Source organism: Moschus berezovskii, chromosome 2 (assembly GCF_049115385.1).
Source record: "Moschus berezovskii isolate FMDL1 chromosome 2, NW_MosBer_1.0, whole genome shotgun sequence".
NCBI classification, from domain to species: domain Eukaryota; kingdom Metazoa; phylum Chordata; class Mammalia; order Artiodactyla; family Moschidae; genus Moschus; species Moschus berezovskii.
The window spans coordinates 18,009,448-18,031,866 of NC_142461.1; the positions used below are offsets into that span (position 1 = coordinate 18,009,448).

The window sequence follows — 22,419 nt, forward strand, 5'->3', positions numbered from 1 at the left end:
TTTGCCATACATTGAAATGAATCCACCATGGGTGTACATGTGTTCACCATCTTAGGGCAAGGGACCCCAACCCCCAGACTGCAGACAGGTACCTCATGTCAGATCAGCAGCAGCATTAGATTAGAAATAAAGTGTACAATTGGCACATTAATGCTAGCCTTAAGAAGACGACACCACCCTTATGACAGAAAGTGAAGAAGAACTAAAGAGCCTCTTGATGAAAGTGAAAGAAGAGAGTGAAAAATTTGGCTTAAAGCTCAACATTCAGAAAACTAAGATCATGGCATCTGGTCCCATCACTTCATGGCAAATAGATGGAGAAACAGTGGCTGAGTTTATTTTGGGGGGCTCCAAAATCACTGCAGATGGTAACTTCAGCCATGAAATAAAAAGACACTTACTCCTCGGAAGAAAAGTTATGACCAACCTAGACAGCATATTAAAAAGCAGAGACATTACTTTGCCAACAAAGGTCCATCTAGTCAAGGCTATGGTTTTTCCAGTAGTCATGTATGGATGTGAGAGTTGGACTATAAAGAAAGCTGAGTGCTGAAGAATTGATGCTTTTGAACTGTGGTGTTGGAGAAGACTCTTGACAGTCCCTTGGACTGCAAGGAGATCCAACCAGTCCATCCTAAAGGAAATCAGTCCTGAATGTTCATTGGAAGGACTGATGTTGAAGCTGAAACTCCAATACTTTGGCCACCTGATGTGAAGAGCTGACTCATTTGAAAAGACCCTGATGCTGGGACACATTGAAGGCAGGAGGAGAAGGGGACGACAGAGGATGAGATGGTTGGATGGCATCACCGACTCAATGGACATGAGTTTGGGTAAACTCCAGGAGTTGGTGATGGACAGGGAGGCCTGGCGTGCTGCAGTTCATGCGGCCGCAAAGAGTCAGATACAACTAAGCAACAGAACTGAACTGAACTGATTCTATGTGTATGTGTGTATAACAATTAAAAAAAAATTTACACACTTTGCCCAACAATTTTACCTCAATAGTAATGCTTAAGTATATGTTTATAAATAAATAGACCATATGAATAATTTGCTAATTACAAGTTCATTCAAAATTGTATTGAGATGGTAATCGTGTATGTTCAAGAAGAAACTACTTAACAAAGTACAGCAAAAACAGACAAAAAGGAAGTATACAATAAAAATACTGTAGTTGAATTATCCCAAAACCATCCCTCCCCCTCTCTGGTCTGTAGAAAAATCGTCTTTCAAGAAACCAGTCCCTGGTGCCAAGAAAGGTTGGGGAGCGCTGGTTTACCCTAAAACCTTCAATATTCTGTGCTAGAACTTCCTCAAAAGTTGATTTGCTCCCACTTTCTGTCTAATCCATACCACCAAGGCCCCAAAATTGAAGCACAGATTGTCCACAGCCTTAGTTCCATCCCAGTTTCAACAATGAGTTCTGAAATCAGCTGAATGAATAATAAAAACTAAGAGGAAAGGTTTAGAAGCAGCACTTGAATCATTTTATCTCCTTAAAGGACGAGGTTATTACTTGATACAATGAAGTTTAAAATAAGATCAGTATTGTGAAACGATATGTGATTTGCCTAGAACTCAAGAGATAATGTCAAGGTCTTCTACCTCAGATACATGAAAAGAGTTCAGCGCTTGGCTTTAATGTTCTGATTTAGAATGGCTTTTCAATCATTTAACCCAGACACACCAATCTGTAACTCACAGAGAGTAAGCGCCTTTGCTCCAGGCCTGCTCTCAACCTAGCTGTGTCAACAGAAGACTGCCAGACAGTTAAGAGTAATGACACTTGTGAAGATAAAATGATTTCTTGGAAAAGCCTTCTATGGGAAATGAAATCAGTGTCCTGAAGAGACAGCTATAGTCCCATTCTCATTGCCGCATTATTTACAGTAGCCAAAAATGGAGACAATCTAAGTAAGTGTCCACTGATGGAAAATGTGATATATACATGATGGAATATTATTCAGCTATTTAAAAAGAAGGAAATCCTGCCACTTGTGACAGGATGAATCTGGAAGACATTATGGCAAGTGTAATAAACTAGGCAGGGAAAGACAAATACTGTAGGATCTCACTCATATGTAGAATCTAAAAAAAAAAAGAGTTAAACTCATGGAAGCAGAGAGTAGAACGGTGGTTGCCAGGGTCCAGTGGGTGAGAGAAATGTGGAAATGCTGGTCAAAGATCTATGGTGCAGCATGGTGATTATAGTTAACAATATGGTAATGTATGCTTAGGGCTTCCCTAGTGACTCAGATGGTAAAGAATCTGCCTGCAATGAGGGAGACCTGGGTTTGATCCCTGGGTCAGGAAGATCCTTGGAGAAGGGAATGGCAACCCACTCCAGTATTCTTGCCTGGAGAAATTCATGGACAGAGAAACTTGGTGGGCTATAGTCCACAGGGATGCAAAGGGCCAGATATGACTGAGCAACTAACACTTTCACTAAATGTATGCATGAAATCTGCTGAGAGAGCAGATACAAAGCATTCTCACCACCACCAAAAAAAAAAAAAAGTGATACATGAAGTGATAGATGTCTTTATTGACTTGATTGTGATGTGATAGTCATTTCACAATATATATGTGTATCAAATCATCACATTGTACACTTTAAGTATGTATAATTTATTGGTCAATTATACCTCAATGAAGCTGGAAGGGGAAAAAAGAAAAGTCTTTTGTGGGTATTCTGGATGTAAAGTACCCATGGTCCAGAGGAGAAGTTTCGCAGAGAGCAGATGAGAGTTTGCCTGGGGTTGTGGGGGGTGAGGCTTTCAAAGGGCACAGAAAAATTTTGGAGTTATTTGATTGAGCTGATGGTTCCACAAACTTATACATACAATTCACGCTTCATGAATTATACCTCAATAAACCTAAAATATTTCAGAGGGATAAAAAAAAAATGACTTAGTCTTACAGAGGAAAAAAAAAAAAAAATCTTACAGAGCTCTTTCCAAACAAGATGGATTATCTACACTTGAGGTATTTGCCAGAAACTCTATGTCAACTTACCGTCAAAAGCCAGGTTGAAATGAATGGTATCTGAGAAGGTCAGCCCACAAGAATATTAACTATCCATTTGCTCATGTTCTGATCAGCAAAAGGAAAACATATGAACCACATAAGCCTGGTACCTCATCAAAATGTTCTCACTTAACCACAACTTCTCGTAATATTCTCAATTATTTTTAATCAAGGCTTGATATAAGAAGGAGCAATGTGAATATTTTTGTTTTGCAAAAAAAAAAAGGAACTAGGAAGAAAGATGGAAATTTATAATAAGTAGAATTACAGTCCCTCAAAGATGTCCACTGGCTTCCCTGGTGGCTCAGACGGTAAAAAAAAAAAAATCTACCTGCAATGCAAGAGATGTGGGTTTGATCCCTGGATTGGGAAAGTCCCATAGAGAAGAGAATGGCAACCCACTCCAGTATTCTTGCCTGGAGAATCCCATGGACAGAGGGGCCTGGCAGGCTGCAGTTCCATAGGGTCGCACAGGGTCAGACAAAATTGAGCGACTAACGCTTTCACTTTCAAAGATATCCACATCATAAACTCTGGACCCTGTAAATATGTTACCTTACAGAGCAAAGGGGAATTAAGGTTGCAGGTGGCATCAAGAATGTTAGTCAGCTGACCTTAAAATGGGGAGATTGTTTGGATTATCCAATAACCCAGTTACTCCGGGTAGGCCCAGTGTAATCCCAAGAGCCCTTAAATGTGGAAGAAAGGCGGAACAGAAGAGCCTGCCAGAGCTGTGACTGTGTAGAAAGGTACAGAATGATGCAGCCATTTCTGGCTTTGAAGACAGAAGAAGTGGCCGGGATCCAGGGAATGTGGGCTGACTCCAGAAGTCTGAGTTCTCCCCTAGGGCTGCCAGGAGGAACACAAACCTGCCAGCTCCTTGATTTTAGCCAAGATCGCTTTCAGACTTCTGACCCCCAGAATTATGAAATAGTAAGCTACTGCTTTCAGTCACGAAGATGGTGATACTCTATTAGAACAGCAACAGAGAACTGAGCGTGTCCAGTGAAGTAAAACAGCACTGGTTTCATTTACTCACACATTCACTTAACAAATACTGAAAACTCTCCCTGGGCAAAGCATTGAGTTGGGTGCCCTGTTGGGAACAAAGCAGGTACAGGTGGAAATAAAATCTATGGTGCCCATGAATGTAGGAACCAGACAATGGTCAGATACTGGAAAGAGAACAAGGAGCGGTACCACGCAGGATGAAGTGAAGTGAGTGAGTGTCGCCCAGTCGCGTCCGACTCTTTGTGATCCCATGGAATGTAGCCCACCGGGATCCTCTGTCCATGGAATCTCCAAGCCGGAATACTGGAATGGGGAGCCTTTCCTTTCTTCAGAGGATCTTCCCAACCCAAGGATCAAACCCAGGTCTCCCGCATTGCAGGCGGATTCTCAACCAGCTGAGCCACAAGGGAACCCACCACGCAGGCTTTGGTCGCGAACGCTGCAGGGCCTGCCCTACTCTTCCATCTACAAACTGCTATATTATGTGGCCCAGCCTTCAGTGAAGGGTTTCCCCGCCCCCATCACTTCTCTCCTATTTCAAAGAAATAGAAGGTCCTTCTATTCCCACCTGCCTCTTAGGTTTCAGGTCCTTTCCTCCAGTTATAAACGTGCCGAGAGCATTTGAAAACCTCAGTCAAAGCTGGAAACTACAACCCGCCACAAGAGTGTGCACGCGAGGTGACTGCATTTTTTTTTTTTTTTTCCTGCCAAACCAGAATTAGCCGGTATGGGAATGAACAAGCGTGGAGATTTGAAATTGCACGGACTGGAAGGAAGCTCAGGTTAGCTTCGGGCACCTCCAAACGCACCCCACCCCCTTTTTTTAAAAAGCCACATGAACTGAGGTCTAGATCTCCAAGCTCCCCAAGACGGAGCTGGCCGGGCAACGAGAAGCAGAGGCGCCGGGAACCCGCACCGCGCGCCGAGCCGGGCGGAGCGCCGAGCCGCGGGCGCAGGCAGCTCCGGGATGATCCGCGACATCGCCACAAATCTCTCCGCCCAACCGCTCCGGGGGCTCCGAGGAAGGCAGCGAGTTCGGAGATCCGGGCCGGGAGCCGAGTGAGGCCGCCGCCCGGCGGGCTGTGGGCGGTGAGTATCCCGGGCCGCGCTGCGCCGCGGACCGCGGGATGGAGAGGCGCCGGGGGCATCTTGGACTGCGGTGGCCGGTGCACCCCGAGACGCCCGGGAAGCGGCGGCGCGGGCCCCCGGGCCGGATCGGGGAAGGGGCTTCGAGCGATCGAGGGCAGGGCTGCGCGGAGGCGCGGTGGTCCATCCCAGGCCGGCTGCCTGGGGGCTCGGAAGCCGCGGGCGAGGTCGCCTCGGGGCTGGCGGGCTAGCTCCGGGCCGGGGCGGAGCGTGGGGACGCGCGTCGCTCGCACAGCGGCCAGGGCCCCGCGCGCGTAGTGCAGGGCGCGCGGCTCCCCTCCGCACTCCCGCCCGGCCCCGGAGGCGCCCTCGGCCCGGCGCCCAGCCTCGCCCCCCGCATCCTCTCCCGACCCCGGTTAGGGACTCGAACTACAAGTGATGGGGCGCGGGAAGGAGGGGGCGGGGGGCACCCGGGTCAGAGGACTTTCGGGGTTGCGGGAGGACTCCTGGCGCAGGCTGCAGGGATTGCGATCGGCCCCGCTTTCCCGCGGAGCTGGCGTGCTCCCAGAGTGTGGGGAGACGCGGGATGGAGCGGGGGTGAGAGGGTCTCGAGGTGCTGGGGAAGGGGGAGCACGGAGGGTCCCTCCCGAAGAGGGAGGCGATCGGGGGAGGCTGGCTGCGGGGAGGCCGGATCGTGGGGGTCCAGCCTCCAGCGTGAGATTCGGGTCCCTCAGAGCGGTTCTGATCGAGGCCCCTCAGGAAGGGAAGGGGAGACAAAAATGAGACGAGGGCCGGGGCGGCTTTGTCAGGACGGGACGCCGCTGAGGCCTCAGACGGCGTTTTAGGAGCACAACTCTGCTTAACAATTAAGCCGTTTTCTTTCCACGGACAAGCTGATCTAGGCTCATTAGCAAGGATGAGTGAGGGTTATTATTGGACATTAGAAAGGTTCCTTTTCGCTTTGCCTGTGATGTGTGTGTGTGTGTGTGTGTGAGACAGTCAGTTAGTCAGTTATTCACCATTCACTAGTGATGGTGGATAAAATAGGCTTTGGAATCCCTCAGACATGGGTCCAAATTTGGCTTACCACGCAGGTGGCGCCAGTAGTAAAGAACCCACCTGCCGATGCAGGTAGACTTAAGAGAGGTGGGTTCGATCCCTATGTTGGGAAGATCCCCAGGAGGAGGGCATGGCAACCCACTCCAGTTTCCTTGCCTGGAGACTCCCATGGACAGAGGAACCTGGTGGGCTACGGTCCATAGGGTCGCAGACTTGGACATGACTGAAGCAACTTAGCACGCATGCACCTGGTAGTTTAGCCTCTCTAAGCTGTGTGGCCCCCATTCTACAAGTAGCCTCGATTTCCTTATCTGTGAAATGGAACATTAGTATCAACTGGACAGAATCGTGGTGGAGAAGCCACCAAGCACAATCCCTGGCCTTAGGAGGCACTTAGGTGTTCAGTTCCCTCTAAGTTATGTGTTCAGTTCAGTTCAGTAGCTCAGTCGTGTCTGACTCTTTGTGACCCCATGAATCACAGCACGCCAGGCCTCCCTGTCCATCACCAACTCCCGGAATTCACTCAAACTCATGTCCATCGAGTCGGTGATGCCATCCAGCCATCTTATTCTCTGTTGTCCCCTTCTCCTCCCGCCCCCAATCCTTCCCAGCATCAGAGTCTTTTCCAGTGAGTCAACTCGTCGCATGAGGTGGCCAAAGTATTGCAGTTTCAGCTTTAGCATCAGTCCTTCCAGTGAACACCCAGGATTGATCTCCTTTAGAATGGACTGGTTGGATCTCCTTGCAGTCCAAGGGACTCTCAAGAGTCTTCTCCAGCACCACAGTTCAAAAGCATCAATTCTTTGACGATCAGCTTTCTTCACAGTCCAACTCTCACATCCATACATGACCACTGGAAAAACCATAGCCTTGACTAGACGGACCTTTGTTGGCAAAGTAATGTCTCTGCTTTTTAATGTACTATCTAGGTTGGTCATAACTTTCCTTCCAAGGAGTAAGCGTCTTTTAATTTCATGGCTGCAATCAACATCTGCAGTGATTCAGCGTGAACCCAGATAGGGTACCTGACAGTCATTTCTACTGCGCTGTGGTCTCTGCACTAGCTCAGCTGCTCCAGGCTCTTTAGCCTGTTGACCTCAAGTGCACCCTCCAAAGGCTGTATATTTCCAGTGCACACCAGGTCTAGAGTGCAAATATTGATAAAGCCAAATTACAGAGGGGCCGACTACACACCTGCATCTAATGACGAACCTGCTACCAGCATAGCTGTCCACCTCTGGGGAAGACTGTATTTTATATTTTATTTTGGAGCTTTCCCTTTCACTTCTCATTTATAATGAACTCCTTATATGCTAACATAATCAACCCTGATGCTGGGAAAGATTGAGGGTAGGAGGAGAAGGGGATGACAGAGGATGAGATGGTTGGATGGCATTACTGATACAAGGGACATGAGTTTGAGCCAACTCTGGGAGATAGTGAAGGACAGGGAAGCCTGGCATGCTGCAGTCCATGGGATCACAGAGAGTTGGACCAAACAACAACATCACAATAGTCAAATTAAAAATTGATGACTTGCTTATAAAACTTACTCCCCTAACAGCAGTGTGGAAACTTAAATTTCCTTTTAATCTCTGAAACACTCCTGCAGGCTCTGAATTATTTTCATTTCTGCCTGTTACCAGGTAAATATGTAGCTGATTTCCATGTCATAGCCTGCTTCATGGAACTTCATTTACCCCATATATAGTTTTACTTCATTTACCCCATATATAGTTTCTCTTTCACTGGTAATGAACTCACTTTAGGGAAGGATGGGAAGTTGACTATTAGTCCCTAATCTTCCCATCTCCTTCCTTCAGCTTCTTCAGTGCAAGGCTCTAATGTGACGGGCTGAGCTTCTACTGCAGGTGCGCCTAGAATGGGTTACATTTTATACTTCCCTTTCTATCGATTGAGCGACTGAACTGAACTGAACTGAACTGAACTTCTATCATTAGGCAGACTATCCTCTCATGGTGGGAGAAGAGGGTGTTGGGGAAGCACACACACAAGTCTACAGCCCAATGTAGACTAGTCTTCCCAAGGGAAATGGCTCTGAATTGCCACTAATCTACCAAAGGCAAGAAGCTGAACCACGAGATGTTTAAAAGATAGAGGGAACTTTACTTTCTTATAATAAAGTTTGTTATTCAGTCACTAAGTTGTGCCCGACTCTTTGCCACCCCATGGACTGCAGCACACCAGACTTCTCTGTCCTGCACCATCTCCCAGAGCTTGCTCAAACTCATGTCCACTGAGTCAGTGATGCCATCCAGTCATCACATCCTCTGTCGCCCCCTTCTCCTTCTGCCCTCAATCTTTCCCAGCATCAAGGTCTTTGCATCAGATGGCCAAAGTGTTGGAGCTTCAGCATGAGTTCTTCCAATGAATATTCAGGGTCGATTTCCTTTAGGATTGACTGGTTTGATCTCCTTGATATATATTTATTTAGAACTTTCCCTAAAAATTTAACTAAAGAGAGAAATTACTTGAAAGACCATCATTCAAAGAATAATCTCCATCAACATGTTTGTTTCACTCCAGTCTGTTTCCGCTCCCACCTACCCCCCGCCACAGATATTTTTAAAAACAACCAAAAAGGAGTCATTTCATGTGCCCCATTTTGTGACCCCCCCAAGTATAATTCACACCTTAGTGTGACCTTTATATGTCTTCAAAGAGCCTGTGTAGTTTTATTTTTGATGGTGCACTGCCATTGCATAGCTATGGCATGAGTGACTGATTTAACACGTACTGTAATGTTGGATATTAGAGATATTTGTAAGGTATTTTTTTTCCCTCATTCTTTCAAATTTTCACTATTAGAATTAAGTTAAACCTAGAAGGATGAGCAGAAGAGGAGCAGGAGATTAGAAGAAGAGAAGTGTTCCCAAAAGAAGAAAACATCATGCACAAAAACTTGAAAGGCTGTGCCAGGTTCAGGGAGCTGCAGGTGCTTCCACCAGCCTGGAAAGTAGAGGGCAAAGGTGAAGAACGGGAGGAGGGAGCTGGCAGAGTAGCAGATAACACAAGAGGAGAACCTGGGGGCAGACAGGGCAGTTTGAACTTGATCCTCAAGATAACCTGACGGGGTGGGGAAGTTACACGGTAAGATAGCATTTTATCGCTCCCAGCAGCCTGGGTAAACGAGAGGTGACGGGAAGAACCCAACAGAGAGCAACAGCGTGGGCAGGAAGTGTAGTGGCTGAGAATTGCCCACCTGTTTAAGAGATAGAATCATCTAAGAGATAAAAACAATGAGTACGAAAGGAAGAGTCAAGATGTGTTAATTGCTCGGTGGTGTCCGATTCTTTGCAATACCGTGGACTGTAGCCTGCCAAGCTGTCTGGAATTTCCCAGGCAAGAGTACTGGAGTGGGTTGCCATTTCCTTCTCCAGGGGATCGAACCCAGGTCTCCTGCGTGCAGGTTTTACTGTCTGAGCCACCAGGGAAGCCCAAAAGATAAAAATAATGAGTACAAGAGAAAGGAAGAGTCACAATGAGCCCCAGGATAGATCCTTTAAATTGCTCTTCCACTAGCATCCTTGATCCTTTAGTGCCTGTTTCTTCCCAACAAACTTAGTCTGGGGATTAGTGAACTTTTCCTATAAAGGGTCAGAAAATAAGAATTTTAAGTTCTGCAGGTCGCATAGCCTTCGAAAAGGTAAAAACAGTTCTTCGCTCAGGCGTGTACAGAGAGAGGCTGTGCAAACGGCACAGGGTGCTTCTCTGAAGGAGGTTGGGCTCTGGGTGCTTTGCCACAGTCTGCTTCTCTGTCCTCTTGTCCATGTACCAGTACTGCACAGAAAAGCCCCCCAGTTGAAAGTGTTCCTAGTGTATTCGGGACCATTTTTTACATCACCTTCCTTCACTGCAACTAAAGGATTTTCAGTAATAATCACATGTCATGGGCAGTAATAATTGTTTTCTGATTTGCTCTTCTGTTTTAAAACAATTACCTGAAACAAAGAATGCATTTGCATTTTAAAGACGTTATTCAAACTGAGTGAAACGTTTCTTGCATTGACTGCTTTCCAAACCCAAGTTTTTCACCCTGTGGTCTTGCACTCTGTTTTGCTCTTTTAAATTTTAAACAAAAATAAAAGACTGCAGGTGGGCACGTGGAGGGCAAAAGTCAAGTAGCTGGCATCCTGCTCTTCATCTCCACCATCATGTGATGTCAGGGTCCATCTCGAATGTCCTGCTAAAGGCAGTGATGTGTAATATTGCAGACACTGCAGATCCAAACTGAGCTGAGGTGAGTGTCAGGAGTTCTGAATTCTTAAAAACTCTTACTGTCAAAACAGATATGTGCATACAGATGGTCAAAAGACACAGGAAAAGACGTTCAATGCAAATTAAAATTTCAGTGGTCAGAATAGCCATCGTCAAGAAGTCTACAAATAATAAATGCTGGAGAGGATGTGGAGGAAAAGGGAACCCTCCTACACTGTTGGTAGAAATGTAAATTTGTGCAGCCACTATAGAAAACAGTATGGAGATTCCTTTAAAAACCAAAAATAGAGTTGCCATATGATCTAGCAGTTCCACTCATGGGCATGTATCTGGAGAAAACCATAATTCAAAAAGATCCATGCACCTGAATTTTCACTGCAGCTCTGTTTACCATAGCCAAAACATGGAAGTGGCCAAAATGCCCATCAACAGAGGAACGATAAAGAAGATGTGGTACATATATACAATGGAATAATATTCAGCCATTTAAAAAAATACAAAATAATGCCATTTGCAGTAACACGGGGGTTGTTCTAGAGATTGTCATACTGAGTGAATTATGTCAGCTAGGAAAACATCAAATATCATATGCTATCACTCACGTGGAATCTAAAAAAATGAAACAAATTAACTTATTCACAAAACAGAAACAGATTCACACTTAGAAAACAAACTTACGGTTACCAAAGAGGAAAGGTCAGAGGGAGGGATAAATTAGGAGTTTGGGATTAACATATATACACTACTGTATATAAAATAGATAATCAATAAGGACCTACTGTATAGCACAGGAAACTACATTCAATATTATATAATAACCTATAAAGGAAACTGAATTGCTGTGCTATACTCCTGACATGCTATTGTAAATCAACTATACTTCAATAAAAAGATTTTTTTAAAGAAATAGGCAATAAAGAAAAAAAGCCAGATGTGTGCAGCTGGGGCCCTCCATGTGTCAGTCAGTTCAGTCGCTCAGTCGTGTCCGACTCTTTGTGACCCCATGGACTGCAGCACGCCAGGCTTCCCTGTCCATCACCAACTCCTGGAGCTTGCTCAAACTCATGTCCATTGAGTCGGTCATGCCATCCAACATCTCATCCTCTGTCATCCCCTTCTCTTCCTGCCTTCAATCTTTCCCAGCATCTGGGTCTTTTCCAGTCAGCTGGTTCTTCTCATCAGGTGGCCAAAGCCAAAATATCACCATTAGTTCTCTGAAATAACTTCCGTGTAGAACACAGTGTTTAGAAAATGATGCCGATGTGACGCTTACAGACATAATATGAAAACATCATTGTTTGAAACTTTGACCAAGAAAGGATTTTTTCAGGGAAGGGTATTTTGTTAGTGACATCTACTGGTACAACAGTGATGACAAAAAAGCAGACCAACTTTTAGTCGTTTGTTCTTGCTTTTTTTGTTCTCGTTGGTGGCTTCTGGGGCCAAGTGCCCCCTCTGCTCTGTCTGTGGTGCTTCACTGCCCCGCAGGGCTCAGCTGCCAAACAATCATTTCCACTTGTTGTAGACAGTAGTTTGTTTCATTATCCTGAACACTGAGGCCCCAACATAGCCTCCATCCTCCTCATTCTCACCCAATGATCTAGCTTCCCTACTTCAACAAAGAAATTACACTAACAAGCATAACTTTCCATCCTATGCTTACCATCTTATCTCTATCTACCTGCTGCTTCCTCCAGTCTTAGAGGATTGTTCACCCTTCCTGATCAAAACTAACCCTGTCCCATGACCTCTGAGGTTAGTCATTCTCTGTCTCTCTGGGCTTCCCAAGTGGCTCAGTGGGTAAAGAATTTACTTGCAGTGCAGAAGTCGCAAAAGACTTGGGTTTGATCCTTGGGTGGGGAGGATCCCCTTGGGGAAGGGCACGGCAGTCCACTCCAGTATTCTCTCCTGGAGAATCCCATGGACAGAGGAGCCTGGCAGATTATGGTCCATGGGGTCACAGAGTCAGACACGACTGAAGTGACTTAGCACGCATGCATCTAAGTCTGTCTCTGTCTTTATCTCTATCTCTATTTTTTCCTTTATCCTCAGCTCCTATGCACATACTTCAATCTCATCCTACAAGATAAAGCCAGAGACCTTCCCTGACCTGGTATCGTCTCCCCTCTAGCTCCATCCAACCTCCATCCTCTTGATCGAACAACTTGAGAAATGGTTCTCTGCAAAGCACATGTCCCATCTTATCGCTTCCTTGTGCAAATGCAGCTGCCAACTGTTCATTTTGTAAAGATAAACTCCAAGATCCTTTTTTGACATATAGGGGCCTTCAAGATCTAGCCCTTGGCTTTCTGGTAACCTGAACATCACTGTAGTGTCCAAATTTCTTTAGTCTGATTTCCTATTGTCTTAGCAGTTTTCTAGCTTCCCCGGTTAAAGCTCAGAATGGGGGTGGACAGAGGGGATAAAAAAAAAAAAAGCAAGTCTTGTATGTCAGACATAGCATCACCATTATTAGAAAACTCTATCTCCCAGTGTCAGATAACAAATTAGCCTTCTTCTTTACCAGTCTCCCCTGAGTTGGGTTCGTATGAGTCAGTCCCCCTGAGGCCAACCCCCTGTAGCTGTACTGAACAAATTGAACACTTGGACCCACAAAACTGAGAACAATATCCTCTGCCAGGAGCTGGCACAGGACCGAGCTACCCTGCCTAAGGCCAGGCACCTTCCTTCTCTGACATCTGTGTTATCTGTCAGTTTCCATCTCAGTAAGGGACACAAGGCTTGGGCTTTGGAATCAGGAATAGCTGGGTTCAATTCCCAGGTTCCTGTCTAGCCATACTATCTACTGGCCTTGAGAACTTGGGAAAGGTGCTTAACTTCTCTGAGTCGATTTTCATTTCTTTGAAATAACCATCATAGTATTTATATATAGGATGACTGTAAAGATGAAACAGGTTTCATCAAAGCACTTGGTCTTGTGAAAAAGCAAGGCGTGTTCCTCAATCTATATAATGACGAAGACTAAAAATCCAGTGTGACAGTGGGGTGACTTTGGTTTTGATGGGGAGGTAGTGCTGTCCAAAGAAGAAGGAGAGATTTTTTTGTTCTGATGTTCCATGAAATCATTTGTCCTTATGTATTTCAGAACATCTTGGAAAATGTATACAAGTCATGAGGACATTGGGTATGATTTTGAGGATGACCCCAAAGATAAGAAGACACTGAAACCCCACCCAGACGTTGATGGCGGCTGGGCCTGGATGATGGTATTGTCTTCTTTCTTCGTGCACATCCTCATCATGGGCTCCCAGATGGCCCTGGGAGTCCTCAACGTGGAATGGCTTGAAGAGTTCCATCAGAGCCGTGGCCTGACGGCGTGGGTCAGCTCCCTCAGCATGGGCGTCACCTTGATTGTGGGTATGTTCACGTGTGACCTGTTGTCAATTATAATTATGACAGTCCCTCGCTGCAAGTCATGCTTTATCTCGTTGAAGTACTAGAGATTAGATGTTAGTGGATGTTACTCTTGTTTTTATTGTGGTCAGATATACCTAACATGAAATTTACCCTTTTAACCATTTTTAGGTATACAGTTCAATACCATTGAGTACATTCATCACCACCATCCAGCTCCAGAACTTTTCTCATCTTCCTAAACTGAAATCCTACCAATCAAACCATAACTCCCCATTGCCACCTCTCCTCTCAGCCCCCTGTCTCTGGCCACTGCCATTCTGTTTTATATCTCCATGAATTTGTTTACTCTAAGTACCTTGAATAAGTATAATCAGACAATATTTGTTCTTTTGTGTGATACTCCTATTTGAGTACTGTAAACATTTTGAGCATTTAAAAAAAATGATCATTAAAAATGTTTGTCCTTGTTTTCTTAACTATTATAAATCATTACCTACCATTACAAATCTGTTTTTATTTTTAAAAGATAAAAAACTTAGAGAAAACACACTAAAAGTAAATAACCATCTTATTTCAGAGCCCTGGTGTTTTAAATTTGAAATATTGATCCAATGTGGTTGAAAAATCTATTATGCTGTTCTTAGAAAGGTTATTGATACAGCTCACAGGAAGGAATAATAACATATTCTTGTATTTTGTAGTTTAAGCTAACCACCCAGCAGTCTATGAAAGCAATTCATAGACTTATCTAGTTGCAGATAGTAAACCAGAAAGCTGAAAAAGAGTGAAAGTGGTTAGTCACTCAGTTTTGTCCAACTCTTCGCGAACTCATGGATTGTAGCCCGCCAGGCTCCTCTGTCCATGGGATTCTCCAGGCAAGAATACTGGAGAATACTGCCCTGCCCTCCTCCAGGGAAAACGTAAATGGCCTCAAATATCTTCCTGGTTTTGTGAAAGTATGTGTATGACAGGCATATGGGTGTTTGACAAGAGTCTGTGCCTTGTCAGTGATTTCCACATTGGTAATTAATTGCTTGAATTCAACTCAGAGATTTGTTGATCTCGGCTGGTATTCAGCCAGTTTTTTTTCTGGATAATACCAGTGACATTAGTAACAGTGGCAGTGCTAATGACAGAAAGCAAGGACAGAGTGTTATTTCTCAAGATGTGTGCAGGGGGTATGTGTTTATCACAGGGAATGGTTACAGATCTAGTTTTAAAATTAAATAAGGGTACCATTATGTGTGTGAGTGAATTGTTGATAAATCATTTTTGCCTGTAACTGTAAAGAACTTCAAACCTGCCGTGGCCTTGTTCAAATCAGGACTGTTGTATCATATGAGAAGTGCAAGTACGTTAATCTTAGTGCAAGGAATTTGCTAGTTTTATGTTGGATATGGGCTTCCCTGATTTGGGAAGATCCCCTGGAAGAGGGCATCCAACCCACTCTAGTATTCTTGCCTGGAGAATTTCATGGACAGAGGAGCCTGGAGGGCTACAGCCCAGAGGGTTACAAAGAGTCAGACATGACTGAGTGAATAACCCTTTCATGTTAGATATAATTTTACCTTTTCAATGAGGAAAACTAGTCCTATGAAATACTTAAAATCCATTTTTTTACCTTTTTTAAAATAAACATTTAGAGGGTAGAACAAAATACTTTCAGATTCAAACTAGGAAGTGTGTGTGTACAACAAAAAAGAAAATTCAGCCAAAAGCCAGGATATTTGTCCCATATTTTCCAAGCCATCCAGTAAGATTGTCTTTGGTATTATTTCATGTTTCACAAGTTCCACAAACAATGGAAATCAGTCCTAAAGTTATTGGATGTGGTTCTTGGGCTTCCCTCATAAGTCAGCTGGTAAAGAATCTGCCTGCAATGAGGAGACCCTGGTTCAATTACTGGGTCGGGAAGATCTCCTGGAGAAGGGAAAGGCTACCCACTCCAGTATTCTGGCCTGGAGAGTTCCATGGACTGTATAGCCCATGGGGTCACAAAGAGTCAGACACAACTAAGCTACTTTCACTTTCCTGAATATGATCCCCCAAATCAGAACACCTAACTCAACAGTGGTGATGAAATGTGATTGTCACCTTTTAATTGGGAGGTAACCATGGATTCTGAATTCTGAGAGTCCTTGAATTCCAGACAGTGGAGCTTCTGACAGTAGAATCACCTTTCTTCAGAAAAGGTACCTGCCAGATAAACATCTTTTATCCTGCGCTCAGAAATTATAGCACAGCAAGGTTCATAGTTATATAAATGAAAGGTCTTTTATTCCATCTATCATGACCCTAAATTGCTATTCATTATCTAAGGTGCCTGATACAGGTGGCAGCAGATATGTTGGGTACTTTTCCAACGCAGAAGCCAGAAAAATCAGCTCTCCTTTATTTAGCACTTATTACACACCAAGTGTGGGCTTCCCAGGTGGTGCTAGTGGTAAAGAACCTGCCTGTCAACGCAGGAGATGTAAAAGAGGTGGGTTCAATCCCTGGGTCGGCAAGCTCCCCTGGAGAAGGGTATGGCAACCCACTCCAGCATTCTTGCCTGGAAAATTCCATGGACAGAGGAGTCTGGTGGGCTACAGCCCATCGTGTTGTAAAGAGGCAGACACGACTGAAGCTACTTAGCATGCATGAACTCATGCACATGCCAAGTGCCTATGATGTACATAATCTCATCTGATTCTCTGGCAAGCCTGGGGGCCAGACCATCATCTTCCCCTCACAGAGGAGAACAGGCAACACTCAGAGACATTATATTAGTGAAGTTAACTTGTAACCAGTAAGTGAGGGACAGGCTTCAAATGTGGTCCACTGGACTCCAAAATGATGCCCACTCTATCACCCTGCTTGCCATGACATTGAATGAGAACCAAAGATATATTTGAAGTGAATAAGTATAAATTGTTTTCTCTTTCTCATCCTTGTAAGGACATTGAGTTACCACCTTTAAAAATCCCATGAATTGTGTCACAGAGTTGAAAGCACTCTCTTGGACTGTGACTCGCACATGGGAAATTAAGTAAATTCATTCTTGTTTTTATGTGGCTGCGTCGAGTATTAGTCGCAGCACTTGAGGTCTTCCTTGTGTCACATGAGGTCTTCCATCTCAGTGCACAGACTCTCTAGTTGTAGCACACAAGCCCAGTAATTGCGTGGGCTTCATTGCTCCATGGCATGTTGAGATCTTAGTTCCCTGACCATGAACTGAACCCACGTCCCCTGCATTGCCAGGCTGATTCTTTAACTGCTGGATCACCAGGAAGTCCCTGCTTAGTAAGTTTTTAACCTGAAATAGTCCCATCTGAACATAGGGTTTCATAACTACATAGAGTAATAATGATCAAAAAATGTGACATCTTTTTTATTATTTTTTTGGTGACACTGCACACCTTGAGGGATCTTACTGCAATGAGAGTGCTGAGTCCTAACCACTGACTGCCAAGGAATTCCCTAAGATGATGTTTAAAACGCACGATCTTGGACTTCCCTGGGAGTCCTGTGATAAAAACTCCACCCTTCCAGAGCAGGGGACTTGGGGGTTCCACCCCTGGTTGGGGAACTAAGATCCCACATACCACACAGCACAGTCAAAAAAATAAAATGGATGATCTTACTGAACGCTCCAATACTTTGACCACCTGTTTTGAAGAGCCAACTCATTGGGAAAGACTCTGATGCTGGAAAAGACAGAGGGCAAAAGGAGAAGAGGGAGGCAGAGGATGAGATGGTTAGATAGCATCACTGGCTGAGTAGACACGAATTTGAGCAAACTCCGGGAGATAGTGAAGGACAGAGGAGCCTGGTGTGCTGCAGTTCATGAGGTCACAAAGTCAGATCCCACTTAGTGGCTGAACAACAACACTGAATGTTGAGTACAGCCTCAAATGGTATTACTAAAATATAGATTGCTGTTTGAAGAAGGAATCACTTATCCCAAGACAAGTTGCCACAAAGGCAGGAAGAAAAGAGGGTTGACAAAAATTAAAAAACAAACAAACAAACACAGTAGAGCAAAGTATATTCCTGAATCTCCACACTGTCATAAATGCATAGCCTGATAGGTCTCATTGGAACTGAGAGTCAGCAGAGGCTGAAGTTTGTGTAAAGTCATGAGAAGTTCTTTCCAGCTTGGTTTGCATCTAGATGTCCTCATGAAAACAGGCTACAGGTGCCTTGCCTGAAGCATGGACGTCCCGAGAGCCCCCTTCCATACTCCCTTAAAGTCTAGAGAAAAAACTGAAATGTGTACAGAGGTCAAACAAGCAATGTAAATGAGACCAGGAGGCCAAATAAGAAACTAACATTTGGGTGGGGACCGCAGCAAACTGGAGAGGGTGTGACACAGCTAAACGGGATCACCTACCGTACAGAGCCAGCTGCTTTGAGCCGTATGGGAAGGATCTGTTGCCCCTGGATTTTTTATGAATAATCCTAATTTTTAAATGTTGACAACTGACTCAAAACATTTAAAACTTTATTCTTGATAAACAAAATGTATCCACAGGCTGGGTGGAGCCCCTGGACCTCTAGTGTAGGATCTGTTGTAGACCAGAAAATGAATCAACATGTCTATTTATTTCAGGTCTGTCTTCTCTGAAAATTTAGAGCCTTGTGTTCTTCGGAGACATTATTGAAATCTGTCTTTGCGTGCCAAAAGCTCTCTGCACATAAGGCCACGGCAGGGGTTTGGTTTGTTTTAGTTAACAGCTCTAGTAATGTTTTGTCTTCATATAAAGATTCCCTAAGAAAATGAAATTAAAATAAAATGCCACTCAGTTCAGTTCAGTTGAGTCGCTCAGTCATGTCCGACTCCTTGTGACCCCATAGACTGCAGCACGCCAGGCTTCCCTGTCCATCACCAGCTCCCGAAGTTTACTCAAACTCATGTCCATTGAGTCAGTAATGCCATCCAACCATCTCATCCTCTGTCATCCCCTTCTCCTCCCGCCTTCAATCTTTCCCAGAATCAGGGTCTTTTCAAATGAGTCACTTCTTTGCATCAGGTGGCCAAAGTATTGGAGTTTCAGCTTCAGCCTCAGTCCTTCTAATGAACACTCAGGACTGGTCTCCTTTAGGATGGACTGGTTGGATCTCCTTGCAGTCCAAGGGACTGTCAAGAGTCTTCTCCAACACCACAGTTCAAAAGCATCGATTCTTCAGTGCTCAGCTTTCTTTATGGTTCAACTCTCACATCCATACATGACCACTGGAAAAACCACAGCCTTGACGAGATGGACCTTTGTTGGCAAAGTAATGTCCCTGCTTTTTAATATGCTGTCTAGGTTGGTCATAACTTTCCACTAGTCAGTTCCTTTCTCAATGTTCTGTGACAGGACCTTTCATCGGCTTGTTCATTAACACCTGTGGGTGCCGCCGGACGGCCATCATCGGAGGGCTGCTGAACTCGCTGGGCTGGGTGTTGAGTGCCTATGCCGCGAATGTGTATTATCTCTTTATTACCTTTGGACTGGCAGCTGGTAAGCATTGTGGATTTCCTTTTTTTTTTTTATTTGGCCATGTCGCACACCGTGTGGAATCTTAGTTCCCCAACCAGGGGTGAAACCCACATCCCTTGCTTCGGATGCACAGTCTTGACCACTGGGCCTCCAAGAAAGTCCCCATAAGTGGTTTTCCTAAACTTGACTTTATGTGTTTCTGTTGAGCATTTGGGCAATGAATTTCATCGTGAAGAAAAGAGACCCATTAAATATTTAGTCCCTCTGTCTCCATCCCACCCTACCCATATCCTATCCTCCAGGTAATACTTTTAATATAAGATATTAAATATGCCTGGAGCATGAGGAAACAACCTAACAGCTGTACTTGGCCTCCCTAATAGAATTTAATTAAATTTTCTATACCCGGTTCTAACTGCTAGTCCTTCTCTTGTAACAAAACCCACGTACTAACAGCATTCTCATTTAAGAACTGCAGAATCCAGCGTGAATCAGAGAAAAATCACGTTCTCCTTTGGCTCTGTTCAAATTAATGAAATAGCACTAAACCCACACAGATTTAGAGACTGTAAGAATCAAATCCAGAGCAGAGTGGCAGTCCCCAGGAGATATATAAAAATTGGCTGTCAGGCAGCACAGTTTGCATATCCATTTTGCAAAATGTAATCCCAGCCATAATTTCTTCTATCAACAGATAGCAGAATGCACACAGATAAGTAGTTTCTTACTCATACAACTGTATTTCAGTGAACCGGATCCAGCCTGACCTTTTTGAATACAGAGCTACAATTGTCATAAATGGCACCTTGATGGTGATGTTTTCGTAAGAGTTCAAAGTTAGAATTGGAACCGTTGCTTTTTTTTTTCCCACTTATATGTGTAACTTTGGGAAAATTACTTAACTTGCTTATGCCTCAGTGTGTTTATCTGCAAAATGGAATAACTGTCTGCTTGGCTTACAGGGTTGTTGAAAAGGTTATATGAAATGATCTGTATGAAGCACTTAGCGCAATGCTTGGCACATAATAAAGTCTTAAGCAAATGTTAGCTAATATATAATTGTTATTATCTATAATATAACCTTTTTAGTTTAAGTTTATGCTTTAAGGTAGCAGGAGAAGGTGAACATAAAAACCAGCTGTCCATATAAGCTGACAAGTTGGTTCTCTGTGATGTATCCACATAAACACCTTTAGATATAAAAAGCACTCTGTATTCTATGAAGCCTAGTTTGGAAACCATTGATCTGAAGGCCTTGACAACAGTTCTTAAAGAACAATTCAAAATGTTTTTCCTGAGGCGATTTAGAAACTGCCCCATAACTGTCCAATGTATAGAGTTGCCACAGGGATTTTACTTTTGCTAAAACTAAGGGAGTCACACCGGGGTCTCTGGGCAGACACATGGGAGCCCCTAGGAACTTGATCCATGTTGTCTGGACATATGTACTATGAATCGGTCCCCAACACCAGTACTTGAGGGAGTTGCCTGGCGGTCCAGTGGGTTTACCAGTGTTAGAACTTGGCCTTTCACTGCCATGGCTCAGGTTCAATCCCTGATCAGAGAACTAAGATCACACAAGCAAGGCCAAAAGAAAAAACTAGGACTTGAAATTTATTCCCATCATTTAGAGATACCTATGGTCAGACTCTTTGTTTCAGACTCTTCGTTTAAATGGAATTTTATATCTTGCAATTAGTTGCTTTTGATCCTCAAATAATATGATCTCAATATTCATTCATTTACTTATTTATTCAACAAGTATTTATGGATCCAAGGAAGCAGGAAAAAGATGAGGAGACCAGTGAGAGGAAAGTGTTTCTTGAAACACTTTATTGCACCCACTTTTTATACAGGAAACACTCGAAGAAAGTCTCCGAAAATAAATGTATCCACTTTCTCCACAAATATATATTATAATTATATTTAAGTGGAAAATCCAGCTAAATCAGCTAGCTTGTATACTGTTGGGCTGTCATTAGTGAGACATTTTGAAACTGATTGACCCCTATTTTGTAAAATAGAAAGAAGTTAGATGCAAAGATCTGCAAAAAGTGACTGAAACAACAAAAACAAAACTATTTTAATTTTAAATTTTTTAAATAAAAATGGCAAGTTATTGAGATACATATGTGTGTATGCATGTTTATCACTGTATAGTGATAACATATTTGTATATCTGTATGTACATATCTCTTTATGTTTGAAAGGGACTTTGTTGACATCCTTCTTCATTACAAGAAGCATTTGAGGCAGATTTGTTTGTATTTGTTTTTTTAACATCTAGGCAATTAAAATTGCATGGATGTCCTCTTAATGAGCAGAAAATTAACATCTGTTTGAGTGATCTTACTTACCCAGGAGAGTCTGGACAAGTTTTTTCAGCTCTGCCATTTAAGGGCTCCATTTTTTGCTCGACTCCTCGAAGAACCTTTCCCTCCAATCCGTGCTTTTTACTCAGAACCACAGGACTGATTCTCCCCTGCTCTGGGCCTTCTTTTTCCTGGCTTATCCGGGTACAAAGTAAAAGTGTTAGTTGCTCAGTCGTGTCCTACTCTTTGCAACCCCATGGACTGTAGCCCTCCAGGCTCCTCTGTCCATTAATTCTCCAGACAAGAATACTGGAGTGGGTTGCCATTCCCTTCTCCAGGAGAGCTTCCCCACCCAGGGATTGAATGTTGGTCTCCTGAATTGCAGGCGGATTCTTTACTGGCTGAGCGACCAGGGAATCGACCTGATGTGGTGAAGAATTGTCCCAGGGCCCTGCTTGATCACTGAGGCTTGGGCCTCAGTATCCCCAAGGCCTGTCCTACACACTCATAGAATAATTGTGCCGATTACAAATCACAAAGTCACATAAGGAAGGGGGATGCTGTTCAGGACATGGAGAGGTAATAGATGCTTATAGCATCAGGCATGGATTTTTTTTCTCACACGACGTGGGAGTATTTATTATTTAAATGGTGTTATAATTGGTGCTACTCTTATGCTTTGGTCTCTCAATTCGGTTCCTTATTAGTCATTTCATTCTGCTGCTGTTTAGCGATCCATAACCACATTTAATTAGAATATTGGTTATTGTCAGTGACAAATCAGATTTTGAAAAGTAAACTTTTGTGCCTCCAGCAAAATGCAGAATGGCAAATTTCAA

At 43.9% G+C, this 22,419-nt stretch overlaps 1 protein-coding gene across 4 annotated transcripts in view; it reads left to right on the plus strand.

Annotated features, from left to right (window-relative positions):
• The first annotated feature begins 4,667 nt into the window (after nt 1–4,667).
• The window catches only part of SLC16A14 (solute carrier family 16 member 14), a 48,350-nt gene continuing 30,598 nt past the window's right edge, over nt 4,668–22,419 (plus strand). The window contains exons 1-3 of one of the 4 annotated variants that reach the window (XM_088845075.1): nt 4,668–5,130; nt 13,532–13,803; nt 19,146–19,289. In XM_088845075.1, the coding sequence (XP_088701201.1) occupies nt 13,545–13,803; nt 19,146–19,289 (403 nt within the window). In that variant the 5' untranslated portion in view covers nt 4,668–5,130; nt 13,532–13,544. The remainder of the gene's footprint in view (nt 5,131–13,531; nt 13,804–19,145; nt 19,290–22,419) is intronic. The other 3 variants (XM_055397316.2, XM_055397317.2, XM_055397314.2) reach the window with 3 other exon arrangements.